The sequence below is a fragment of the Pristis pectinata genome, chromosome 11, assembly GCF_009764475.1.
Source record: "Pristis pectinata isolate sPriPec2 chromosome 11, sPriPec2.1.pri, whole genome shotgun sequence".
Lineage (NCBI taxonomy): Eukaryota > Metazoa > Chordata > Chondrichthyes > Rhinopristiformes > Pristidae > Pristis > Pristis pectinata.
The window spans coordinates 29292301-29317649 of record NC_067415.1 but is presented as its reverse complement, the minus strand read 5'-3'; the positions used below and the strand labels follow the sequence as shown (position 1 = coordinate 29317649).

The 25349-nt window shown below is 41.9% G+C and overlaps 1 protein-coding gene across 11 annotated transcripts in view; it reads left to right on the top strand.

Moving 5' to 3' along the window:
• sgcg (sarcoglycan, gamma) overlaps positions 1 to 23790 on the top strand; it is a 427114-nt gene extending 403324 nt beyond the window's left edge. For 9 of the 11 annotated variants that reach the window (XM_052026700.1, XM_052026699.1, XM_052026696.1 and 6 more), the window contains 2 exons: positions 18820 to 18943; positions 22843 to 23790. In XM_052026700.1, the coding sequence (XP_051882660.1) occupies positions 18820 to 18943; positions 22843 to 23016 (298 nt within the window). In that variant the 3' untranslated portion in view covers positions 23017 to 23790. The remainder of the gene's footprint in view (positions 1 to 18819; positions 18944 to 22842) is intronic. The other 2 variants (XR_007957197.1, XM_052026705.1) reach the window with 2 other exon arrangements.
• The last annotated feature ends 1559 nt before the right edge of the window (positions 23791 to 25349 follow it).

Below are 25349 nucleotides of genomic sequence, written 5' to 3'. Positions count from 1 at the left end.
CTCACCCATCTGAACCCGGTGTCTTTGTAATTATGGAAGAATAGGATGGGGGGTATCAAATCAGACACTTTCTACTAGCTGATGGGCCAAGAATAAGGAGCAATGTATACAGCCTGAGTATGACGTTCATATAGAGGGAAGGAGAGTCCTCTTTATACACAGAATTACTAGACTAAGGAATTTATCTCCAGGGCTAATGGTTGAATTAGAGATTGTCAGTATTTTAGATTCAGGTGTGTACATGGCAAAGGCCATGAGGGATGTGACAGCAGGGATGAAAGTGATGAGGACAGTTTTCTCACATCAAGAGTAAATGTTGAGGCAGACTGGCCTGTTTACATGTTGTAACTCCATGGATTTTCATGAATATAATGAGTCAGTGCCAGTCATAACAGAGAATTCTAGAGAGAGTCATTGCTGTAAGAGAAAACCTCAGAATTGCCCAAGGGAAGGGCCTTGATAAGACACTAAAATCTATAAATTTGACTAGGGCATTATGCTGTAGTAGATTTATGCATGTTGGCTGAACTGGAATCCTACATTTGGATTTATATCTGAGATTCTTTTAGAGGAAGCCTTTTTTAAAAAGATATTAGCTGCATATTTTAAAACAGAAAATTTAAATTGATAAACTTACTTTGGACTATCAAATGTTTAATTTTGTGACACTGCATATGTTTGGTATGAAAAATAATGTTCTGGTTTGTAACAGTGGCAAAATCAGATTGAAAATGCAATTTTCAAAATATATTGCAACATTTTCAAATGTAAATATAATTATGCTGATAGTGAGACCTTGTTGCACAATTACCTCCTAATGTCTTGGAGCTAAAGATATTCCGGAGAGTATTCATTAATTTCGTTTTCAGCTTTTATTTTATTCAAATGAAAATCTTACTGGGATAGAGCTGCCAGAATTGTAAGTGTTCTCTGTGGGTGATAACACTTTTGAATTACTTATCAATCAAACCTCATTTGAATAATGAAGCTGATTGGTGCCAAGGTGCTCTTGACTGTTGATTGAGCATAGCTGGGGGATATTCTAAAAAGAAATTTGGATCTATCTTAAAAGTGTCACCTTGTAGAATAAGAGTCTGCTACAAGAGTGGTTTCATTTGTCTACTATCCAACTTATTTTTGATTCAGTAGAAGGCACGTGCATTACTTACAACTCAATCTGAGTTGTGTGTTCATTACATTTTAATTTTAGCTCCGATCTTGTGCATTCTGTGTGTCTTTTACAATTATTGGGAAGACTAAAGAAATTCTATAAACTGTCACTCGATAAGATTAAATAAAATGCCAAAACATGAAAACAATTATGTCGCGATTTGCCATTTAATCATCAAACACGAAGAATCTTTTGATCCTAGACAGGTTCCTGAACTTCCGGCAACTCTAGACAGATAGGCTACAGATAAATAAAGAGTTTCCGAACATAAGAAAATAAATCTATAAGCTTACAAAAGCCTAATTTAAAAAAGTATTTCCATGGCACACTTAAGTGGCCAAGTGTTTGGTGGGCAATTCAATTCAAATTGCTTGGTCCATGTTGCAAGAAGCCTATCTCCGGGTGCTTTGGGGATCCTGTTTCAGTTCCCTGTTTGGATCCATTTATATAAATAGTTTGGCAATTACACCATTTTATGTCGGAATTGGTCAGAGTCTGCATTTATGATGGAACCAAAGGCCTCAAAGTACTTCTGGGAGTCCTGGAGAGTAGCAGTGTTTGGTGACCCATGATTTAACTGCTAAATTTTAGTGAAGCCAGGATGTTAAAATCGCAGCTACCTCTTCAGCACTTGAGAAGGCAATTGCCAATGCAGCCCAATGAGTGTGTTCAGGAATCTTCCACTGCATGCAACCACTGAACAACAAGGAAAGGGCTTCCAGGGCAAAAAACACTGCTACACTGGGTTGTCCACCCTAAAAGTTCAATGAAAAAATCATGTCAACTGAACAAAAGTTGAAACTATTCTGTAGCTATTCATTCCTTGCTCCCAATAACAAGGTATGAACTGTTAACTGGTTCACTTAATATTCACCATCACATTTAGCAGATCAGTCCAAAGACATTGCTGGAAGTCAGGAGTAAGCGGACATTAATTTCTCAGATCCACCTTGAACCTGCCTCGAAATAGGTGAATATTTTGGTCCGTTGGTCCTATGGTCCTACTTTCCAATATGCTCTCATAGACTTCAGTCTAAGTACTGTGGCTCAAATGGTATCTTGCCTCTGGGATTGACAGTTTTAGATCAATGCCCACTCCCAGCACTTAAGCAGAAATATCTAGGCTGACAGTCCTTTGCAGTGCAGTCCCAGGCGAGAGCTGGATGGCCAGCAGTACAGGTTTTCAGATTAGACTTTAAACCAATGCCCCTTCTGCTCTTTGAGGTGGTTTGAAAGGATTCCATTGTATTATTTTGAAGACAGGTGATTTCTCCCTGATGTCCTGGCAGATACTTATCCCTCAACTGATATTATTAAAAGAACATATCACCTGATCTTTATCACATAGCTCTTTCTAGAAATTTGCTACATGCAAATCAGCATTTATTATACCTTAAGAAGTACTTACTGAGCTATGAAATTCCTTGGGAATGTCCTCGACTTATTTAAAGACACATAACAAGTTCAAGTCTTTTTTTTCTGATGTAGTATTCTAGCTTGTAAAGTGTCAAGTCCGTCAATCACACTGCATGTGGAGAGAAACCCCATTTACCCAGTTAATTTCTGACTGGAAGAACTTGTTTCCCAACCATGCAACACTTTTGATGTCCATCCCCCATGGATCTTGCCTCCATGTTAAAATCCAGGCAGAATATCAGGGTTAAGTCTCCAGGAGCTGGTTTTGCACACTGCACTGTAGCTCATTGCAAGGGACTGAAGGCAATTTGCCTCCCTATTGTCTTCACAGAAGCAAATTCCTTTTATAGCATCCAGGCAGCAGGAGCTGCGCACCAGCAAGTAAGTGAAGACTGTGGCAGTGATATCTATGATGACAATAGTAATTATGATGGAAAAACTAGGAAGAGAATTAGCATCAGTTTACAAAGCTTCTAGGGTGTGACTGCCCTTCACTGAAAGACATTGTAAAGCACTGTTAGCTCAGCAGGCAAGCACTGAATGAATCACGTAATGATCCGCAAACTGAAACAACATCTCAATCATTAATAATTGAAATACAGGTTACGTAAACATTAACCACTTAGCTGTTTATCTCTTCCTGAGATATTGGATGTTGTTTACTTACTGTCCAGTTCACTAACTCTACCTGCAAATGGTAAAAATAATATAGTTCTCTGTCTAAGATACCCACATAACTCACATTTATGAAGCCCCAAAATTAAAATAAAATGGCTGTATACTATAAAGCACCTCATGACCTTGATGCCTATCAGGAATGAGATAATAATTATTATTTAAAGAAATATTATTTCTTCATCTGTTAGACAGAAAAATGTAAAACAGAGTTACAAAAGGGCTGGTATTTTGGGCAGAATAAGAACAGATCAATTCTTTCAATGTATCACTTGAATGCTTTGTTGTTCTTGCCTTGTCTTCCTCCGCAGATTCAATCTGTTGCTTGTTCATACCATTTAAAAACAAATGAAGGAGCCAGAGTTAGGAAGCTAAATAGGAGCATCTCAGAGTTGTGAAACAATCTGTACAGCTGCACCATCTGGCAACGACTATGCAGCCTGGCTTGCCATGTCCCTTAGTAAATGAAGAATGTGAGTTTAGTCAGCAGGATGACCAGTGAGCCAACATGCTTTGCCAGTTTGCTGAACTGAATTTATGTTGTCCAAGCTGTTATGTATTGGGGTGATCCATCTGAGAAGATTTCCATAATCTCCCTTAGACATCTGTGAAATTAAATTTTAATGGCCTTAAAACAGCATTGAGTGTGATCCTAGCACTGGTTTTAACAATCCCATAATCAATGTGATCTTTGTAGCAAGGTTCCCAGAACAACATTGTCAGGTTTCCATGTCAGTTTCAGCACACCCTGTATCTCTCAGCTACAGGCACTTATCCTAGCAGAGGCAACTTCAGGAGCCAGGTTTCAACGTGACAAACTGTAATGCAAACACCATTCTTCCCACTTCTTGATACATTGCTGCTTAATGAGTAGATGCTACAAAGATAGAAGAGTGATTCCAGGCAATCAGAGGGATTTAAAGACACTTGTGAAAAAATGGTACCTGCAGAAGATATCTCCTTCACACAAAGGAGCAGGGAGACACTCCAGAGCTCCAACCTGGGATCCTGGCAGGAAATTCCCAGAGAGTTCTCAGTAACGACATGTGTGCAGTCTACATTCTGGGAAGGAGAGCAATGCAGAAAAATTTTTGCCTTCTCCTCTGCTCATATGAGGTGAGGAAAAGTCGATGATGTTTTGTCTCCTTGACAATGGAATTTGGGTGACTTCTGTAAAGCAGCAAACTGTTAGAAATGCCAGAGATCAGCAGCCTGGAATAACCAAGAGGTCAGGAAGCTGAGATTGACTGTGACCTTGAGCTCTGTTGGAAAAGTTGTGAGGGTGTAAATGAGGTCGCAGGAGGTCACTGTTCTCAGTCGAAACTAAGAGGGTAGTTTGAGTGTTGGTTCTTTAAATAGCACAGTTTTTGGGGAAATAGGTAAAAGTTAGTGACCCTGTCAGTAAATAAGAACTGTCGTTCTTCACATCAGTGAGGTTGACAAAGTGCTTGAGACAAATTTCGGTCGTTGCACTATTGTTGATGTAATTTTGGGGAGTTTTATGCCAGAATAAAGATGCTAGAGCAAACGAAAATCCTGGAGGCAAGTCAGGAATCAAAGTTTCTATGTGGTAATACGACACCGTAGAATGTAGACAGTATTACTCAACTCTGGGCTAAGCTCATTTTTCATCTGTATGGCACTGTTTTTATTTAATTGTACAAAGGAGTTTCTAAACCCCAAGGCCACCACAGTGATCTTGATTGATTCATTGGCTGCAGCAGTGATTGAAATAAAAGCATTGCAGTGACAATGTACATGGATACTATTGTTGTAGTTTCGATCTTTGAACAATGATAACGAAACAGTTATATATGCATACAAACCTTGCAGGGGATGCATTCCAGCAACAGCTATGAATCTTGAAAATTACAAATACCATTGATTTCCTACTGACTCCGGGGGATCACTTTGCAGACAGGGTTTTCTGAGCTGAATGAGACTCTTATTTGTTGGGAAATTGCCCTGAATTCCCTCAAGGTCACGTGGACACAAGTAGAGGCACCAACTCTGACCTGTTAGTGAGACAAAGCAGAAAATGCTGGAAACGTTCTGCAGGTCAGACAGCATCTGTGGAAAGAAAAACTGAATTAACCTTTCAGATCAAAAAAGGGTCTTCTGAGTGTTTCCAGCATTTTCTGGTTTTGTTTCAGATTTCCAGCATCTGCAGTTTTTTTTATTTTTATTTGTTGTCAATGGGACGTTTAATACTTCACTGCTTGTGGGTGGAGAGGGGCTGGGCTTTTTGCCCTCTCATTCAAAAATTTCACACTTTTTTGAAAATAATGAAGAAACTTCCTCAGGGGTAGCCGAGAGCAGAGGTTTTCAACCTGTGGTCCACGGACCCCTGGGGGTCAGCAGTGGGTTGCCGGGGGGTCCGCAAGCAAGCCAAGAAAAAAATGGAAAAGTGTCCTGTTACAAAGACGTAGCTTACTTGCTTGCTCCAGTTTTCCACTATTCAGAAAATCGGCCATATCTATTCTATCTGTTATAGGTGACAATCTTAGAGACTTAGACAGTGTTCCCTTCTGGTAAGCTGCCGCTTAATATTCGATTTGTGTAGTCAGTAGCATTCACTACTCACTACTATTCTGTCGTGCACTGTAGTGTTAGCGAGACTGAGTGACGTTGTTGGTGTGCCTTAATAATATTGCTTACTTGCCGTGCATTTACGCCACAGTGACGTCACTGTTAAACAAAAAGTGCGCAAGCGTGTAAATTTTAGATTAGTTTTGATAATTTTGTTTATCAGTAATAGTAATTAAACTGTCCAGCGTGTATTGCTGAGTATGGAGAAATTTCCAAAGAAAAAAGCTGACCAGAAACTGGAAGATTCTGATGATGAAGGGGATAAGGGTGACCGAAAGAGAAAACAACGCAAGTATGATCCAGAATACATTTCATATGGCTTCATCGCAGTGGGGACAAATGCAGACCAACATCTCTGTGTTGTGTGTTTGCAAACACTGTCTAACGATGCAATGAAACCAGCAAAATTGAAGCGCCATTTAACAACAGTGCATCCAGATACTGCCAGTAAGCCGAAGGAATGTTTTGAGCAGCAAAAGGAGCTGTACCTCAAGCAGAAAGGCAAAATGACAGCCTGCGCCACTGTAAATGAGAAGGCTCTTCGCGCATCATATTTGGTAGCATTACAAATAGCACGTTCCAGAAAGCCTCACACAATTGGAGAAGAGCTTATACTGCCTGCAGCAGTAGATATGTGCAAAGTTGTACTGGGAAAAGAATCCAGTCAAAAACTGAAAGCCATTCCACTGTCTGATAACACAGTAAGCAGAAGAATTGGCAATATGGCGGAAGAGATACAGAGCCAGCTGATAGCACGTCTTCAGCAAGTCAGATTTGCGATTCAGCTTGATGAAAGTACTGATGTTGCCAGTGCTGCGCAGTTGTTGGTTTATGTTCGATATTGATGGGAAGGAGAGGCTTTGGAAGACTTTTTGTTTTGCAAGGTGCTCCCAAGGCGTACAACCGGTGAAGAACTTTTCTATGTGCTTGATACTTTTTTTTGTACAATCGGCATTGGTGTGGACATAGTGTATTGGAGTATGCACAGATGGTGCCGCCGCAATGACGGGACGGAAGTCGAGTCTAGTCGCACGAGTGAAAGAAGTAGCTCCACATGTAGCAGCAACCCACTGCATGATTCACCGTGAGGCTTTGGCTGCAAAGGATATGGATGAAAATCTTGCAGATGTGTTTTCCACGTGCATTAAAATCATTAACTTTATCAAAGCCAGGCTGCTCAATCATCATTTGTTTGAAAACATATGCCGTAAAATGGAAGCCAAGCATAAACATTTGTTGCTACGTACAGAAGTCAGATGGTGTCACGAAGTCGCATTGTGCAGTGTGTATATGAATTGCGAGATGAACTGCTCATTTTTCTAAATGAGCATAACGGATCATTGGCACAGTTCTTGACAGATGAGACATGGGTTGCCAGATTAGCTTGTCTTGCAGATATTTTCAACATTTTGAACATCTTAAATCTATCATTGCAAGGACCTGGCTCAAATGTTCTGAAAACGCATGACAAAATCAATGCCTTCCAGAAAAAGCTCCGTATCTGGAAGGGAAGATGCGAGCAAGGCGTCTATGATATGTTTCTGTTGCTGGCTGACTTTCTGACAGTGAACGAGACTAAGACAGAGGCCATTGCGAGCATCGTTTTGAACCATATTCAACAGCTGTCACATTATTTCCATGAGTATTTCAGCAACAATGACATGAGCATGTTTGATTGGATTTGAAATCCGTTTGAATGCATGCTTACTGATTTAACGGGATGTGAACAAGAAGAATTGGCTGAACTGTCCTCTGACAGGACTTTGCGCTTGCAGTTCAACCGAATGTCACTGTTGTCGTTCTGGATAGCATGTTCCCAGGAGTATCCACTGCTGTCCGGCAAAGCCGTCAATGTTCTGTTACCATTTGCAACCATGTACTTGTGCGAAATAGCATTTTCTGCAGTCACTGCCATGAAAACCAAATACAGATCAAGACTGAATATTGAGGATGACATAGGTGTATGTTTGCTGCACATACCACCACATTTGGACAAACTCTGCAGTGCAAACAGGCACAACCTTCATATTGAACTGAACACTGAAAGACACCGCTGGTAATTATCGGTGATTGAAATAGTCACTATTTCAATAGGGCCTATGTTCAGTAATTTAAGTGTTGTATGCATGAATTATCGATTGTTTGATTTTGTGGGCTTTGGAGGTCCGCCATCTAACAAGGACATGTTCTGGGGGGCTGCAGCATGAAAAAGGTTGAAAACCACTGGTCTAGAGGTCAAATTTGTCGTGTTGAATGATTTTCGCATTAGCAGAAGAACCGATAGTTTAACAGAGACACAAGAGATTCTGCAGATGCTGGAATCTGGAGCAGCACACACAAAATGCTGGAGGAACTCAGTGGGTCAGGCAGCATCTATCATCCTCCATAGATGCTCCTGACCTGCTGAATTCCTCCAGCATTTTGTGTGTGTTGCAACTGATAGTTTAAGTCTTGTCAAGCCATATTAGTTGCTATAAAAAGCTACAGGACATGGAAGACAGAGTGATGCTGGCTGCTGCTCACACTAGTTCTGATGTCATGCTGTGACCATGCAGCAGCCTCACCAGGAATCCTGCAGTGATTGGTTTTAACTGCAGAAGTTAAATGTGTGAACGTTAAGAGTTTACTGTACTCACATGAGGATAATCTGACATCCAGTCTGACTTTACCAAAGCAAGTAACACTTTACGAGTGGTTGGTGTACACCTGGACATTGGCTGTATTAAAGTGGCTGTGCAGATTAGCTTTCTGGTTAACCAAGCAGCCAGTGTCAATAAGCCACGTTTCTCCCCATCCAGCTCAGGGATTCCTTGGCCACGGCCCTTAAAATTGAAGGAGGGCAATTTCAGCTCGTACTGAATACTAAGCTGGTGAGATGGTATTTTCAGCTCTGATTTATCAACTATTCAGAGAGCAAATATTTGATTGGAACCTCAAGCAGTACTATGTCTGTTCCAAGGTGTGAAGTCACTTGGGCACTGGAAAAATATCTGCTCTCTTTGACCTCTAACCAACACCACTATGACTAAAAAGAAATGTAGGAAGGAATCTAAGTGGTTAATGGGGTGATGCTCCTCTCATTGCACAGAATGCACACTATTCCCTAGGAATAGAAGGGAAGAATTTTCCTCTCATCTCAGTATCGAATGGCTGACCCCTTATTTTGAGCATGTGACGCCTGATTCCAGATACCCACAACCAGGGAAACATCATTCCTTCATCTACCCTGTAAGAATGACATGTACTTCTCCTTCTTCTCAATACAACAGGCTACAGGCCCAGTCTGCTTAATCTGTCCTCATATGGGAATGCCCTTCTGCCCATCTAGGCCTGGAGTCAATCTGCTTGCACTTCCTCAGTTGCAAGTGTATCTTTCCTAAGGTAGGGTGACTAATCTTCAATGACTATCACTGTTTCTAAAATAATGATGGAAGGAAACACATCAGTGAAGCAGGTGAAGATGGTTGGGCCTATAGCACTACCCTGAGGAACTCAGCACTAATGAACAGAGATAATTGTTCTTCAAAACTGCAACCATCTTTCTATATGATGCTTTGTCCCTGTGATGCTGCTGGAATTTTTCATTGCACCTGTGCATACATGTACTTGTGCATATGACAATAAACTCGACTTTGACCTTGACTTTGACTTCACGTGAGGTAATCCTCCAACCAGGGCAGAATCACCTCTCCCCTCCACCGTCCCATCCCCGGATTCCCATTGGCTTTAATTTTACTAAGGCTCCTTGCTATCTGGATGTGGCTATTTCTAACTCCTGGGGTCAGCCTGACCCTGCCCAGGTGGATAAAACTATTCAAGGCTCACACAGTGCAGCACAATCCAGGATTCTTTCAAAATGTTCATTAAAACTGAGTGAACACCACACATAATAAATACAAACACTACAGATGGTATGCTAATTGCTGTTGTATGAAATTACCAAAGGTTATACAAAGTAAAATACAACCAACAATTGTGCAGCAATGAGACCTCCATTACTTTGTTGTCTTGCTGTGGGGGGAGGTGTGTGTGTTCTAATGACCCCCAAGATGGATAGTGCCTGGAGCTTGCAATCCCAGCAGGGCCACCCACGGCAGTAAGGTCAAGGAGGGAGGTTCCAGGTGAGAAATGATCCAACAAATCCTCAGTGGCAGAGCAGGCGGAGAAAGGCTGTGACCCCAATTGCTGCAAAGGCAAAAGAAGGCAGCACCGGGGAAGTGGCCGCAGTTGTCCTGGTCTGCCAGGACTATTGAACCCACCCACCGACTGCCAAGATGAAGTGGACCCAGATACGCACCGGAGTCCCCACACTAATCACGACATGTGCAGGCTTCTGTTGGCTCCCAAAGGCCTGTGACAATGGAAGGCTTGTGATGGGGACAGGTCTGTGATACACAGAGGGCTCTATACAAAATTCTGCACACAGGCAGCAGATGTGTGCTGGCCAGGGGTACCCTTCCGTCTCTGCAGCCCTCTTCACAAAACCCCCTGTTCACCTCATTCAGGGAGGGGCCTCCAAAAGGTACCTCAAACACAGGCTGTCCCATCTTTCCTGGATAGGAAACAACACTCAGTGAGATCACCATTACTGAAGCCAAAACATGAAAGACCTAAACTGTGGCACTTGGAGCCTGAGAATGTCATTAACAACCCAAAGAGTAATCACGCAGTAAAGTGAACTGCCATCTTGGCCCAGGAGCTGTTTAGGTACACATTGGCATCACTGCCCTCAGTGAGAACTCCCCCCTCCTCCCCCAGGGACAGACAGCATAGGGAGGTCAGCAAAAGATCAACATTCTTCTGAAAGGGAAATCTGACCAAACCAGGAGCAAGAGCATTGAGTCAGCTTGACTCAATACAATTGAGCATTGACTCAAAGCAGGAGCATTGAGTCGGCTTCGCTGTCAATGGGTCAATGGAGGATCTGAACACTTCCTACCCACACCTTAGCTGGAACCCAATTACCACCGTCATTAATGCACACGCCCAAGTCTGAATTCCAGTAATATGAGAGAAAAGTTCTACTCAGATCCTGACAACATTCTTTCGTCCATCCCCAGAGATGACAAGGTCACTCTGCAGGGCAACTTCAATACCCAGGTTGGTCAAGACCACAAAATCTGGAATGGACTGAATGGCAATGGCACCCTTTTCTTAGTCAAATGTGCCCACTTGTGGTCTGGCAAACAGAGGACATTCCCGGTGGTCTCAAGAAGGGGGTCAAATCCAATGTGAGAATGACAGGAGGACTTCCCTCCTTTCCATCATGGGTAAAGTCCTGGGCTGCATCCTCCTAAACTGCCTTTGTATGGTAGTTTAATAGAGTTCTAGGTAGAAATTGGTCCATGTTGCATTGTAAAGGCACAAAAGAGACTAATTTTGAGACACAAGTCCTGTATCGCAAAGCAAGTGAAAAATGTCCAATCTCAAATTGGGCTGGAACATATTGCAGCCAATCAATGTGATCAACTGAAATATAGAGAGTGGTGGCTGTGTGTTGTTTCTCGGAATGGAGGTCGGTGACTAGTGGCGTGCCGCAGGGGTCGGTGTTGGGACCCTTGTTATTCGTTACTTCTATAAATTATTTGGATGTGAGTGCACAAGGCTTGATCAGTAAGTTTGCGGATGACCAAAAATTAGGAGGTGTTGTTGATAGTGAAGAAGGTTATCGTAGTTTACGGGGGGATCTTGATCATTTAGGGAAGTGGGCTGAGGAGTAGCAAATGGATTTCAATACAGATAAGTGTGAGGTGATGTATTTTGGAAAGTCAAACTAGAGTAGGACTTATACTATGAACAGTAGGGCACTAGGGAGTGTAAGGAACAGAGAGACCTAGGAGTACAAGTGCATAGTTCATTGAAAGTGACATCACAGTTAGACAGAGTGGTGAAATAGGCACTTAGCATGCTGGCCTTCATCAGTCAGGGCACTGAGTACAGGAGTTGGGACATGATGCTGCAGTTCTATAAGATGTTGATGAGGCCACACTTGGAGTACTATGTACAGTTTTGATTACCCTGTTATAGGAAAGACATGGTTAAACTGGAAAGAGTGTAGACAAGATTTACGAGGATGTTGCCAGGACTAGAGGGCCTGAGTTACAAGGAGAGGTTGGCCAGGCAAGTCTTTATTCCTTGGAATGTAGGAGAATGAGGGGTGACCTTAGAGAAATGTTTAAAATTATGAGAGGCATAGATACAGTGGATGGTAACAGATTGTTCCCCAGGGTAGGGGAGTCCAAAACTAAGGGGCATATAGGTTTAGGGTGAGAGGGGAAAGATTTAAAAGGAACCTGAGGGGCAACTTTTTCACACAGAGGGTGGTTGGTGTATGGAATGAGCTGCCAGAGGAAGTGGTTGAGGCAGGTACAATAGTGTCATTTAAGGATCACTTGGATAGGTACATGGAGGGATGGGGTTTAAAGGGATATGGGCTGAACGCAGGAAATTGGGACTAGCTGGGCAGGCACTGTGGTCGGCATGGACTCATTGGGCCAAAGGGCCTGTATCTGTGCTGTATGGCTCTATGAATCTATGGGAAGATACAACAGTCACAACTTGGAATGATGTTTGGGGCCAATGGGTGACTTACATGAGCATTGGAATAATCTGATTACTCCCAAGTTTGATACTTTTAAACTGGATTTTTTTCTATTTATGAGCTAAATGCATTGTATCACTAAGCTTTAAATTGACTAGTGTAAAAAAGGATCTTTCTAGTCCAAGTCATATCAGCTGCCAGTAATTTGTACTCTATTGTATTCAACTTGCTATTTAAAAAATTGAGAGTGCTTATAAGTTATAAATCAATAACAAATAGATTTTCATGTTAGCAAATAATTGTGCTATCATGTCTTTACTAACATTAATCTGTAGGCCCAGCATCCCCCCTCTCCTGCTAGGAATTGCCACTTCAGCCCCTCTACGTCCTCACTTGCCTGATCCGGATGCAAAGGACCAATCACACCATTTGGTCTGAGCTTCAGCAAGGCCCCCTTTGCAATGAGAAGGTTCTGCTCCTCATGTGCCCCCCACAGACCTTGAAAGCAAGATGAGCCCTACGTTGAAGTGAAAAATAAAATATGAAGCTAACTAAAAATTCTAATCATCCATAAATGATTAAAAATATTAAAGCAAAATGAAATAATTAAAAATGTTACTTAGATTTCCAGTTGTCTCCTAATCCTGTTCCCTCTAATCCCCATGGAAATCAGCCCTAACCCGGTGCAGGATCCAAGGCACAATTTCCAATGTAATACCAGGGAATCTCAGCAAGAATGGACTCCATGTCATTGTACAAGATGCAGGCTATTAAAGCTAAAGAGAATAAATTTTTTGTGGGTTTGGGAAAAGTTAAAGACAATCTGAACTGCTGCATCACCACATTCCTCCTCCCACACCCTCCCTTGCCCCTTCCTTGAACTTTTTCCCTCTGGATCAGCCAATCCCACCCAAGCAGGTGGGTATTTTTGAAGCGTTTGTTTCCTGTCCAAGACCTTCCTGTGGTCCTCCAGATATTTCATTAGGAGGCTTGATCCCCAAGTTAGCTCTGACCTTCCACTAGCAGCAACCAAGAGCCAACAAGCAAATTCTACCTGTTGGCTGGAAGCACAAGAGGTGGCAGATGCTGGAATCTGGAGCAACAAGCAATCTTCTGGAGGGGTCAGTGGATCAAGCAGTATCTGTGGGGAAGGTGGGGGGGGGGGGGTGTGAATTGTCCACGTTTTGAGTTGAGACCCTGTCTCAGGACTGAGAGTGGAGAAGGAAGGTCATAGTATAAAGAGGAAAAGAGAGGGGGAAGGGTAAGAGAGGCCAGTAGGTAAATGGTGGACTGAGGAGGGGTGAGGGATGATGGGCAGATGTAGCCAGGTGGGGGAGGAGGGGGGTGAAGTTGGGAACCAGAGGCCGGTGGATTATAGGTGGAATCATGGGTTAAATGTGTGGCTAGTGGGGAGATTGAACCAGGAGGAGAAGGGGAACAAAAATGGGTGATGGGGGTGCCAGAGGGGGAGGAAGGATAGAGCGAGTGAGGAGGGGGGGCACACAGGAGGTAAGGATTTCCTGAAATTGGGAATATGAGGTTTTGTTCCTCTAGTTTGTGTCGGGCCTCACCCTGGCAGTGGACAAAGCCGAGGACAGACAGGTCGGTGTGGGAATGGGAAGGGGAGTTGATGTGGCATGCAACTGGGAGCTCAGGGTAGCCATTGCAAACAGAGCATTGGTGCTCCACAAATCAATCGCCTGGTCTCTGCTTGGTCACCGATGTAGAGGAAGCCATATTTGGAGCTCTGAATGTGGTAGATGAGGTTGGAAGAGGTGTATGTGAATCTTTGCCTCACCTAGAAGGACTATTTCAGCCCCTGGATGGTGGTGACGGAGGAGATGTTAAAACAAGTATTGTACCTGCTGCTGTTGCGGGGGAAAGTGCCGGGAGTCAGGGAGGGGTGGGTGGGGACAGATCCATGGACCAAGGAGTCACGGAGGGAGTGGTCCCTGGGGAAGGTGGAAAGGAGTGGGGAGGTGATAAAATTGATGAGTTCTGCATGGGTGCAGGAAACAGCACCAATCCAGTTGTTGATGTAACAAGAGTGGGGGAGTGGTATGGAGAAGGTTTGGAACAAGGACTGTTCCACGTAGCCAGGCATAGCTGGGGCCCATGTGAGTGGCCATGGCTACACCTTTGATTTGTAGGAAGTGAAGTGAATCAAAAGAAAAGTTGTTAAGGTTAAGAACAAGTTCAGCCAGGCAGATGAGAGTGTTGGTGGAGGGGAACTGGTTGAATCTTTGTTGCAGAAAGAAACAGAGGACTTTAAGATCTTTCTGATGGGGGATGGAGGTGCATCGTGACTGGACATCCACAGTGAAGATGAGGTGGTGGGGGGCCAGGGAATCAGAAGTTGTCAAAATGGTGGAGGGCATGTGAGGTGTCTCAGATATAGGCGGGAAGAGACTGGACAAGGGGAAACAGGGTAGAGTCAAGGTATGAGAAGATAAGTTTGGTGGGGCAGGAGCTGGCAGAAACAATGGGCCTACCAGGACAGTCCTGTCTGTGGATATTATGTAAGAGATAGAAGTGGGAAGTGTGGGCTTGGAGCACTATCAGATTGGAGGCTATGGAGGAGAGATCATCCTGAAGCGATGATGTCTGTGACAGTGGCCTATTGTTAGAGGGGTCATGGTCCAGGGGTAGGTATGAGGAGTTTGATGACTAGGTTGGGATTGGTGAGGAGTGATTGAAGTGCTGCACCCTTGGGCGATGTGAGGTTGGAGTGGGTGAGGGGAGTGTTGGCTGCCCAATTATTGAAATCTGCTGCTTCATTACCCAGTCTACTTGTTTCATATGTTCAAATTTTACCACTAACCCACAACTCTTGACAAGCTTTTCCAAATTCTCCTCAATTCCGACGTAATTAAAATACCTTGAATTAAAACAGCACAATATCAGGACATGTGATCAGATGCATGCAGATTGCTATTAACTTTTGGCATGTGGCATCAAGAAGACTCAGACCTGAAACACATTGAGTGTGATAATCAGTAACATATTGCTCTACATTTCTCTTTGAATTTAAGCAAAGGTCTGGGTCTTTGTTGTGTGTGAACTTGGACACAGTCCCCACCAAGTTCTGCTGCCACTGCTGACTCAGACAGCTGCATAATGGCAGTGGGCATCCATCACTACCAGAAGCATTGGTTACAAAGGTTTAGTGTGGTGATGGTCAGTTCAAGTAGCTGTTTACACCTTTTAAGTGTGACATCCTCCAGTATTGCTTTAGTCCCATTAACCCTGCCCTTTCCCACACCAATGTTTCCCATGGTCTGCAATTTTGTAGTTTACACAGCAGTGAAACCCATTGATCTCTTAACAGGTAAAACTTTACACAAGTTCCCTTCAATGTTATCTGAATGATTATCATTGATTCTGTGTTCAGTGCCTTGTAAGTTGCTTAAGGACAGTTTCTACCCTACTGTGATAAGACTATTGAACAGCTCCCTTATACAATGAGATGGACTATGACCTCACAATCTATCTTGTTGTGACCTTGCACCTTACTGCACCACACTTTCTTTGTAGCTGTGACACTTTACTCTGTACTGTTACTGTTTTTTACCTGTACTACATCAATGCACTCTGTACTAACTCAATGTAACTGCACCGTGTAATGAATTGACCTGTACGATCGGTTTGTAAGACAAGCTTTTCACTGTACCTCAGTACAACTGACAATAATAAACCAATACCAAAAACCCGCAATGATATGTTCAATATGACGGCTGCTGAGGGACCAAAACTCAATCCTGACGTGGGTCCTTCAGTAGCCCTTATATTGAACCTAACATTGAAATTTTGTTATTGATAAATAACATTTGCTGTGATTCTGTCCAGAATTACTTCCAGATATAAAACACAAACTTACATATATTACTTGATTTGATCAAACCAATTGGCTTGGGAAGCTGAGCAACTGTCATAGCATATATGGTGAGTTGTTTTCCCAGGAGCTAGTCTTCCCATTTTTTTAGCTTCAGTTCTATACTATAAAGTCAAAAATGTTTTTCATAACTTTTTATCTGGGAATTGATCTAATCTGGAACCATGCATGGCTGGAGTTTATATAAATAAGACTCACTTTTTTATCTTTTAAATATTTAATAAGGATTATACCCCCTATCCATATAGGTAGTACCAAATTAAAATTGGTTCTAAAATTGGATTGTTCAGCTGAACATTGTTTTTATACTTCTAAATCCAAGTCTGCTTGAAGATGGTGAGATTCTCAAGTCATTAATAAATGCATCTGAAAATCCAAAGCCATAAATGCTTCATAAATAATAATGGTCTGAACCCATCATAAATTTAAAGAAGCCACAGCAGGAAAGGAGCCCATTCTGGTGGTTGTGCTTGCACCAGTGTTGGCTCTTGTTTTGAAGCTTATTATTCAATTAATGTGAAGCATTTGAGGAGATCTTAAAGGATACAAAATATATATTACAATTCCGTTTGTTTTTCTTTCTGTAATCCTATTAATCTGCTGTTTTATTTTTATCTTTCATATTTTTTAAATACATATATAATTGCTAATAACAAGGGCCTTGTACTTTCATGACTTTGTAATCCATTTCACAATGTCCCAAGGTGCTTTAAAGTTTGATCATCCAGCTAAATTACACACAGAAAACTCCTTCAAAACAAAGATGTAAGAATGACCAGCAACGTGTTTTAGTGATGATGATTGAAGGTCATTAGTCACGACACCAGGGATGGCCCCCTTGCTCTTCCACTAAGTAGGGTAATGGGATCTTTTATGTCCACCTGAGTAGGCAATTCAAGAGCCTGATGTAATGACAAATCCAAAGTGCAGGACTACACAGAAGAGTTGGTCTAGATTTTTGTGTTCAGTCCTCTGCAGTGGGACTAAACTCAGAGCCTTTCAACACAGAGGCAAAAGTGCACCAAATGAGCCATAATTGACACTTTGGCTCTTGTGATAGATAGTTCTGAGGGTACAGCAATGGTAATTACTACCTTGCAGTGTGAGCACATAGTGCTTGGAGATATGCCGCTCCTTATCATGGCATAATACTGAGATGCACGCCATTGTGAACTGAACCATCCTTGGCCTGTTTGAGCCTGTTGTGAAGTGAGTGGGTGATTTGCTCTGCATTACTGCCGACCTGATAAAGAAAACTTGCCATGAGATGTATAGAACTTTTGCACACCTGATATCTTTGCCCAGCTCAACATCATTTCCATGCTTATAAATCCAGTGCCTTATAAATAAACACAATATGTTTTTATGGCCTTTTTTATCTGCACTCCTGCCTTTAAAAATTGATAGGTCACAGGTATCCTTCACAAAGCTTTTTTTATCAGCAGAATCTGAAAAAAAACATAGCAAATGTAATTTGCACATTGTGTAGAAAATATCTAACAGTAAAGGTAACCTTTCAAAAGATTTTGATCCATGTATAAAGAGTTCATTATTCATTACTGACATGGGACCCTAGTTATTAAGAGCTTTCATTCAATTGAAAAAAAAACCTTTTCCCTGGGGATGCAATTGTGGGTAAGATTTCTGTTGAAAATATGTGGAGTAAATAATGTTATGATGTATTTTAGTTGTATTTTATGTTCTGTCAGAACATCTGATGAAGGGTCTCTGACCTTAACTCTGTTTCTCTCTCTGCAGATGCTGCCTGGCTTGCTGAGTGTTTCCAGTATTTTCTGCTTTTCTAACTCCCCTGGATACTTGTCTTGTTCCAATTCAGACTTCCTGATCACCCCCTACTACAATCATACCATTGGCAGCCATGCCTTCAGCTACCAAAGCCCTAGGTTCCGGAATTAACCTCTCTTTCTCTCTCTACCTTTCTCTAAGATGCTTCTTAAAAAGAGGCAGAGAGGGTGATCAGGAAGTCTGAAATGGAGTTATAAAACCAGAAAATGCTCGAAAAAGTCAGGAGGCCAGGCAGCATCTGTGGAAAGAGGAACTGAGTTAAGATGTCAGGTCAGGGATCCTTCTTCAGATATTCTGACAGAATAGAAGATTCCACTAAAGTTCATCATAAGATTATTTACTCCACATTATTGTCAACAGAAAATCTTGCTCACCATTGTATGCCCAGAGAAAAGGTTTTGTTTTAAATCATTTGAATGAAAGCTCTTAACAACTCGGGACCCATGACAGCAATGAATAATTAACTCTTTATACATGCATCAAAATCATTGAAAAGTTACCTTTACTGTTAGATATTCTCTACACAATGTGCAAATTACCCTTAAATATGCCTTAATGTCAATTTGTGCTTAATAACCCTTTGGGTTGTTTTCCCTGCAATAATTGTGCAATATAAATGCAAGTTGTGGCAAAATACAAAGATTGGGTTTAATAAAGGATATTGTTTATAGATTGGAACGAGGTCTGTGCCACTTTCAGTTCTCTAAGCATGACCTTTCTTGCCCTCAGACTGGAATCTCCAACTCGTTGTTTGAGCATGGATGCACCAAAAGGTGTTCAGATCAAAGCAAGAGCTGGAAACATTGAAGCCTCTTCTCAGAGGGACATTGTTTTTCATACTAGTGAAGGAGTGGTGAGTACAGCTGAAATCTACACCTGTCCCTACAAAAGAATTAACTTTAAAATGGTTCCAGCATTCTTTTGTAAATCCAGATTAAGAACCAATTCAGTTGCATGGATTTTTAATATGAGGATAAAACTTTTTTTTATTTTTTAAAAATTGTGTTTAATTCTGCACAACTGACTGTCCGATATTGTATTACCCCTAATTGAAATATCAATCTGTACTAAACAATCCTCTATTGCCTACTTGACCTCTATCAGGGAAGATATTTGTGGTACTGCCACTTGCTAAGGAACTCTGTATTATGTTGAATCTCTCTTGAATATTGTTACGGTGGACAGCAGTGGATTGTGTCCAGTCCTCTGCGGAGATCTGATCCCATGAATTGACTTCAATGAGCTCTATAGACCTCTGTCAAATTTAACTTCCACATGACTCCTTTGATATTGCAAGGGTAATAAATAATGAATAACACATAGAAAGCAACAACAAAAAAAGAGCAGGAGACAATCAGCTCACATTGCCTCCTCGATTGAGATTCTTGCTGCTAAAGGCCCCAGGATATTCAGAGATGTTTTCTTTTCGCTTCAGCTGCCTCACTCTAAGGTACATTCCTGGTAAACTGCCAGTCCACATCTTCTAAGATAATCATCTCCTCAGCCAAGACTGAAGCCCAAAATGGTAAGATAGAGAGCAGTCTGAAAATTCAGCTGAATTTTCTACTAGGCTCTCTTAGGCATCAGAAGTTCCTGGGCAATGTAACCAGAATAAGCTTGCTCGTAGAGTACCTGCCATTAGGGACCATTTCTGACAGTGAACTACAGATAGCTGCCTGGCTAGAGGAGTGCTGCAACAGCACATTGGAAGGACCTTTTCACAGCGATCAGTAACAACTACAGACACCTGCAGGAAAGGCCTCAAACACAGCCTTTGCTTCCTCCATGGATACCCAAGCTGAAGCCAGATCGCAGAGGGTTTTCTCCTCAAATATTTTGTTCAGTAATGATGCCACTGGACAAATGTTTCTTCCAGGGTTACTCGGGTAAATTGGTAAATTGGTTCATTATTGTCACGTGTATCAAGGTACAGTGAAAAACTTGTTTTGCATACTGTTCATACAGATCAATTCATTACACAGTACATTGAAGTAGTATAAGGTAAAACAATAACAGAATGCAGCAATATTCCCATATTCCTTTCATATCCAGAATGCAGAAGGAAGTGCAGTGCAGGTGGACAATAAGGTGCAAGACCATGACAAGGTAGATTGTGAGGTCAAGAGTCCATCTTATTGTACGAGGGAAGTTCAATAGACTTATTACAGGGGGATAGAATCTGTCCTCAAGCCTGGTGGTATGTGCTTTCAGGCTTTTATATCTTCTGCCTGATGGGAGGGGGCAGGAGGGTGGGTGGGGTCTTTGATTATGTTGGTTGCTTTATCGAGGCAGCGAGAAGTGTAGATAGAGTCCGTGAAGATGGGACTGGTTTCAGTAATGTGCTGAGCTGTGTCCACAGCTCTCTGCAGTTTCTTGTGGTCACGGGCAGAACAATTGCCATACCAAGCTGATCCTGGGAACATAAGAATTAGAAGTAGGATTGGGCTATCTGGCCCTTTGAGTTGCTCCACTATTTCATCGAGGTCATGGCTGATCAATCTCAGCACCATTATCCAACAATATTCCCATATTCCTTTATTCCTTTCATATCCAGAAATCTTAATCTCTGTTTTGAATGAACACAACTGAGCCTCCACAGCCCTCCAGGGTAGAGAATTCTAAAGATTCACCACCCTCTGAGTGAAGAAGTTTCTCCTCATCTCAGTCCCAGATGGCCTACCCCCTTATTCTGAGACTGTCCCCTCTGGTTCCAGACTCCCCTGATGGGGGAAACATCCCCCCACCATCCCGCCTGCCAAGTCCGGTAAGAATTTTGTAAGTTTCAATGAGATCATTCTTCAAACGAGAGAAATCAGGAGTGGTCTACTCATTCTTTCCTCATAAGGCAAATCCACCAGCCCTGGAACCAGTTTAGTGCATAGTTGCTGCTCACAACTCACAACTAAGGAGGCTAGAATTGTATTTACCATTCTGGGCATAGTCCTATATGATTGCATTTAGGCCTCTTTACTCCTCTCCAGGGGTGCAGAGGGGGATCGTATTGCTGCAGCGGGGGATCGTATTGCTGCAGCATTCTCCTTTTCTGTTAAAGACTGTTGGGACTGAGAACTTGCTCAACATAAAGATGTCAAGTGGGATCACACAGAGAACCACCTGACACATCAGCACAGTCCAGACTGGTGCTTCTGCACTGTAGTACAGAATTACAGCCCATGCTGGAAGTCAGATGCAGGCACCTGTAGTTTCACTCCTGGATTCGATGGTGAATCCAGAACTTACTGAACTGCGGGTCCAGATTCACTCCATGAGCTTTACCCCAACACAACTCCACTCATTTGAATGGGGCTGCTGATCTTCATTAAAAAGTAAATTTAACTGAGTATCTTTACTCCACTGTATGTTTATATATTTGTTAAAACATTTTAAAAATTTAATTACTTAAATCAATTCCCCTTTCGAAGCAGTCAGAGGGTGCTGGGGTGGGTGTTCCGGGTGCACAGTCTAGAGTTCTGGGCACCTATACAGACCACCCCCCTTGCAGGACAGCTATACAGTCATCAGGAGCTGAGCAAAGGCAGAAGGTTAGTGTAGCTGCTGGGGAGGACCAATGGGTTGTGTCAGGCCCAGTCCAACCCATTGTACAATGTGCTTCTGGTCCCAAGTAGGTGATGCAGCAAAAGAGTGACAGCCTCTCCCTCTGACGTACAAGTAAGCACATTGATGAGGGAAGTACATGGTCGTTGGAGGCACATTAGATTATTGGGTATTTGGGAATTCTGTCATGTTGTAAAATATCAGCAGTCTGTCACCTGGCTATGGGAATCTGATAAAATCACTGACGCAAAAACAATTTAGTTGTAATTTGCGGGATGTGTCAGCACAGAGGTGTTCAGTTGTGATCCCCAGCAACAGCCCAGAACAACACCATAGCATGAAAGTTAGAGGTGGTGGAAAATTCACACTGCTGGTGTGTGCTGGAGATGGGCTGCTGGACCACATGTTGACAGAGGTGTCAGCGATTAGGTCAGTAAATTTGTAACCATTTATTCTCAATCTAATGCTGCCCAGAGTTCCTTAGCCCATAACTTCTAACATCAACAGCTGAGTCTCCCTTACCTTTGATGCATCTCATCAGGTGGCCACCCTGTCCCCTCTGTCCAAAGATCATCCCCAAAAGCAAATCCATCTGTGTGAGAAGAGGTGAGCCCCACTCAATGGACAATGGTAATGGCACGTGGCTACACACCAAAAATTCACAATCCACGCTTTGTAACAGCAGGTGAATAATCTGATCCCACTAAACTTACCTCCACCTTCAAGGAAGTGCCTCATAACCCTGTTGTGATCTGTATTGGTATAATTGGGCCCCAGGGTAAATGAGGCAGTAATAGTGGGATATAGGATGTGCCTGCAGTTCCGTGGACTCACCCAAATTTTCTTCATCTGGCAGAAAATTGTGTAACATTAAAGTGGGTTGAGATCTGTTATACTGGATCCTATAGCAACTGGATCCACACACCCACTGGATCCCCAGCCACACAATTTATATAGAACATGGGGATAAATCAAAACTTCGTTGTCCATACCCTGATATGAAGAAGAGGAAAGATGTCAAATTATATGATATCATCATTCAGGATTTTCAGGTATTGTAGCAAATCAAAGAAAACTACACCAAATGAGAACAAATGAAGGAATTTCAATTTTAGGATTTGTATTATTTGTATAAAGTGTTATAATAGATAATGCATTAAAAATAATTAAACAATCTTGTCTTCCATCCGTTAACAGTTGGTGCTAGATGCCGAGACAGTGAAACTACCCAAGTTGCCTCATGGGTCACAGGGTGGATCGGGGAGCTCTCAGGGACTATACGAGGTCTGTGTCTGTCCAGATGGAAAGCTCTACCTGTCTGTCGCAGGAATCGGATCCACCTGCCAGGATTACAGTCGGGTCTGCCAGTGAGCACCTTGGTTTCTTCTCAACTCTCCCAAGATCTTGACGCATCACCCAGAGCTTTTGAAAACATTTGAATATTTTCTCAATCAATGCAGTTGCAAGTTTCAGTGCCATAGCATCACAAAAAAAGTGGTAAGAGTTCCTTCCATGAACATGTCTCACGATCTGAGATATTACACTGAACCCCTGATTACCCTAGAAATATAGAAAAAAATCTATTTACAAATGGACAAAAAGAGCACAATTCAGAACTTTCATTTCAAAATAGTGGCAGCAAAGAGTGACTTGGGCTCAATTACCATTGCTGCACAGACAACTTTGTTAACAGCCCCATATAATGGATTGAAATGAAATTTACTACCAACAGTTGCTCAGCTCCTATATCGAAACATTTTTATAGGAAAGAATTATGGTCTCTGAATTACAGATCAATATTTTCTATCAGTACATCAGTCTGACGTCTACATCTTCCAACTCCTACTTATGCCGATCCGTGAGATTCATTTTTTTAATGATAAAAGTACGTTGTATGTAATTAAATTTTGATACACTTAACAGCAGGGACTTGGTTGATTTTGACCTGTGTCTGCTAGATCTCTATGCAATAACTCTTTTTCCTTTTTTCTGCAATAACACTTGAACCACAAGAGCTGTGCTTTTTGTACAAAACTACAATGTGGAAAAAAAAGTATCCAAAGTTTTACCATCTGTATGTGAACCACAGTATTAACGCTGCAGTACCCTTTCTTAGTCTTTTTATAAAGCTATGTTGAAATGTATAAAAATAAAATTACACCAACCCTATCTGCATTTGTGTGCTTATGTTTATGTACCATCTATCTAGAGGGTCATTAAGCATGCTTAAGATGACTGGAGGCAGAATCGGAGGGGTGACAAGAAGATGTCATGATCTGGAATTCACTGCTCCAGAGGGTAATGAAAGCAAAACCAATCATTTCTAACAAGTTATTGTTTATATCATTAGACCATAAGAAAATAGGAGCAGGAGTTGGCCATCTGGACCCTCAAGCCTGCCCCACCATTCAATATCATCATGGGTGATCAACCCAAGCATCATCTCCCTATCTGTGCCAGTTCCCCATTGCCCTCAATTCTCTAATTTTGCAAAAAAAAATCTTTCCTCTCGAAGTACCTCCAATGATCTATCCTCCACAATGAATCTCTGGAAAATTCCAGAGATCCACCACCCTCTGCGAGAAGTAATACCTCAGTTTTAAATGACCAGTTTCTAATCTTGTAACAAAAAAAAACATTGAAAGGGAACAGTTTTCTGGGTTATGATGAAAGAGCAAGGGGAGTGGGATTACTCGCTCTTCCAAAGACCCCATTCAAACTCAGTGGTCTCCTTCTACACTGGATGCTTCCATGTTCTGCTTAAATAAGGTTATATATTTACTACAATTATAAATAACACTTGTAATAGCCCAAGTCAGTTCTTCATTAGCAAAGCAAAAAACAACCAAGAATTTAAACCATAAGATCTCCTGTGTTGGATAACCAACTGTCGCAACACTGAAGGCCGGGTTTCTTTGCAGGTCATGGGAGCAGCAGCTCATTTCCTGAACCCAGCTATTAAAATTGCACTCAGATTGTGAAAATTTACATGCAAACCCAACATTAATTAGGATTTATATAGTCAGTGCCAAATGTGCTAGTTTTATTTTGGAATAGAACAAAAATCAATTTCTCCCCAAACTCATGTTGATGCTTCTCTCTTGTTCACCAATATCACTAATTAGATAGCTTTAAATTATTTAAAACTGTAATTCCTGCTTTAAAGCCTGTGCCAACTATCAACTTCCTCCATAATAAGTGACACAATGTTGTCATTGAGCACTGAGGCACATTAAATGTCACCTAATGCTATGCACGTTGGCAGATGGATGGCTGCAGTTGTTCAAGTGGTGATACACCAATGTCAATGAAACAATATAAAGAGCTGTGTAAACAACACGTTCTGGGGTTTATTGAAAAATTGCTCCACTAGATTTTAATCACGTCAGTTGGGATTCTATTAATGTATCGAATGTCTACTTTATATACAAGATGTAACGAAAATATCGAACAATCCTATGACTAAAATCATATCTGCCTAAAATACTCAACTTACTTTGGGTTCAGAACTGAATCTTACCATCTCCAGGGAGTGGACCAGAGTGGACCACTTTCCTCATGTGCTGAATTTGCTGCATTAGCCGTGATTCTCATAGAAATTCCAATTGGTTTTCCCAAATTATTGTTGGTGCTTTGGTGGAAGACTAGCAGACTCCTCAAACAAATGCTGGGAACGGATAAAGATGCTATTTACCCCAGTTTTT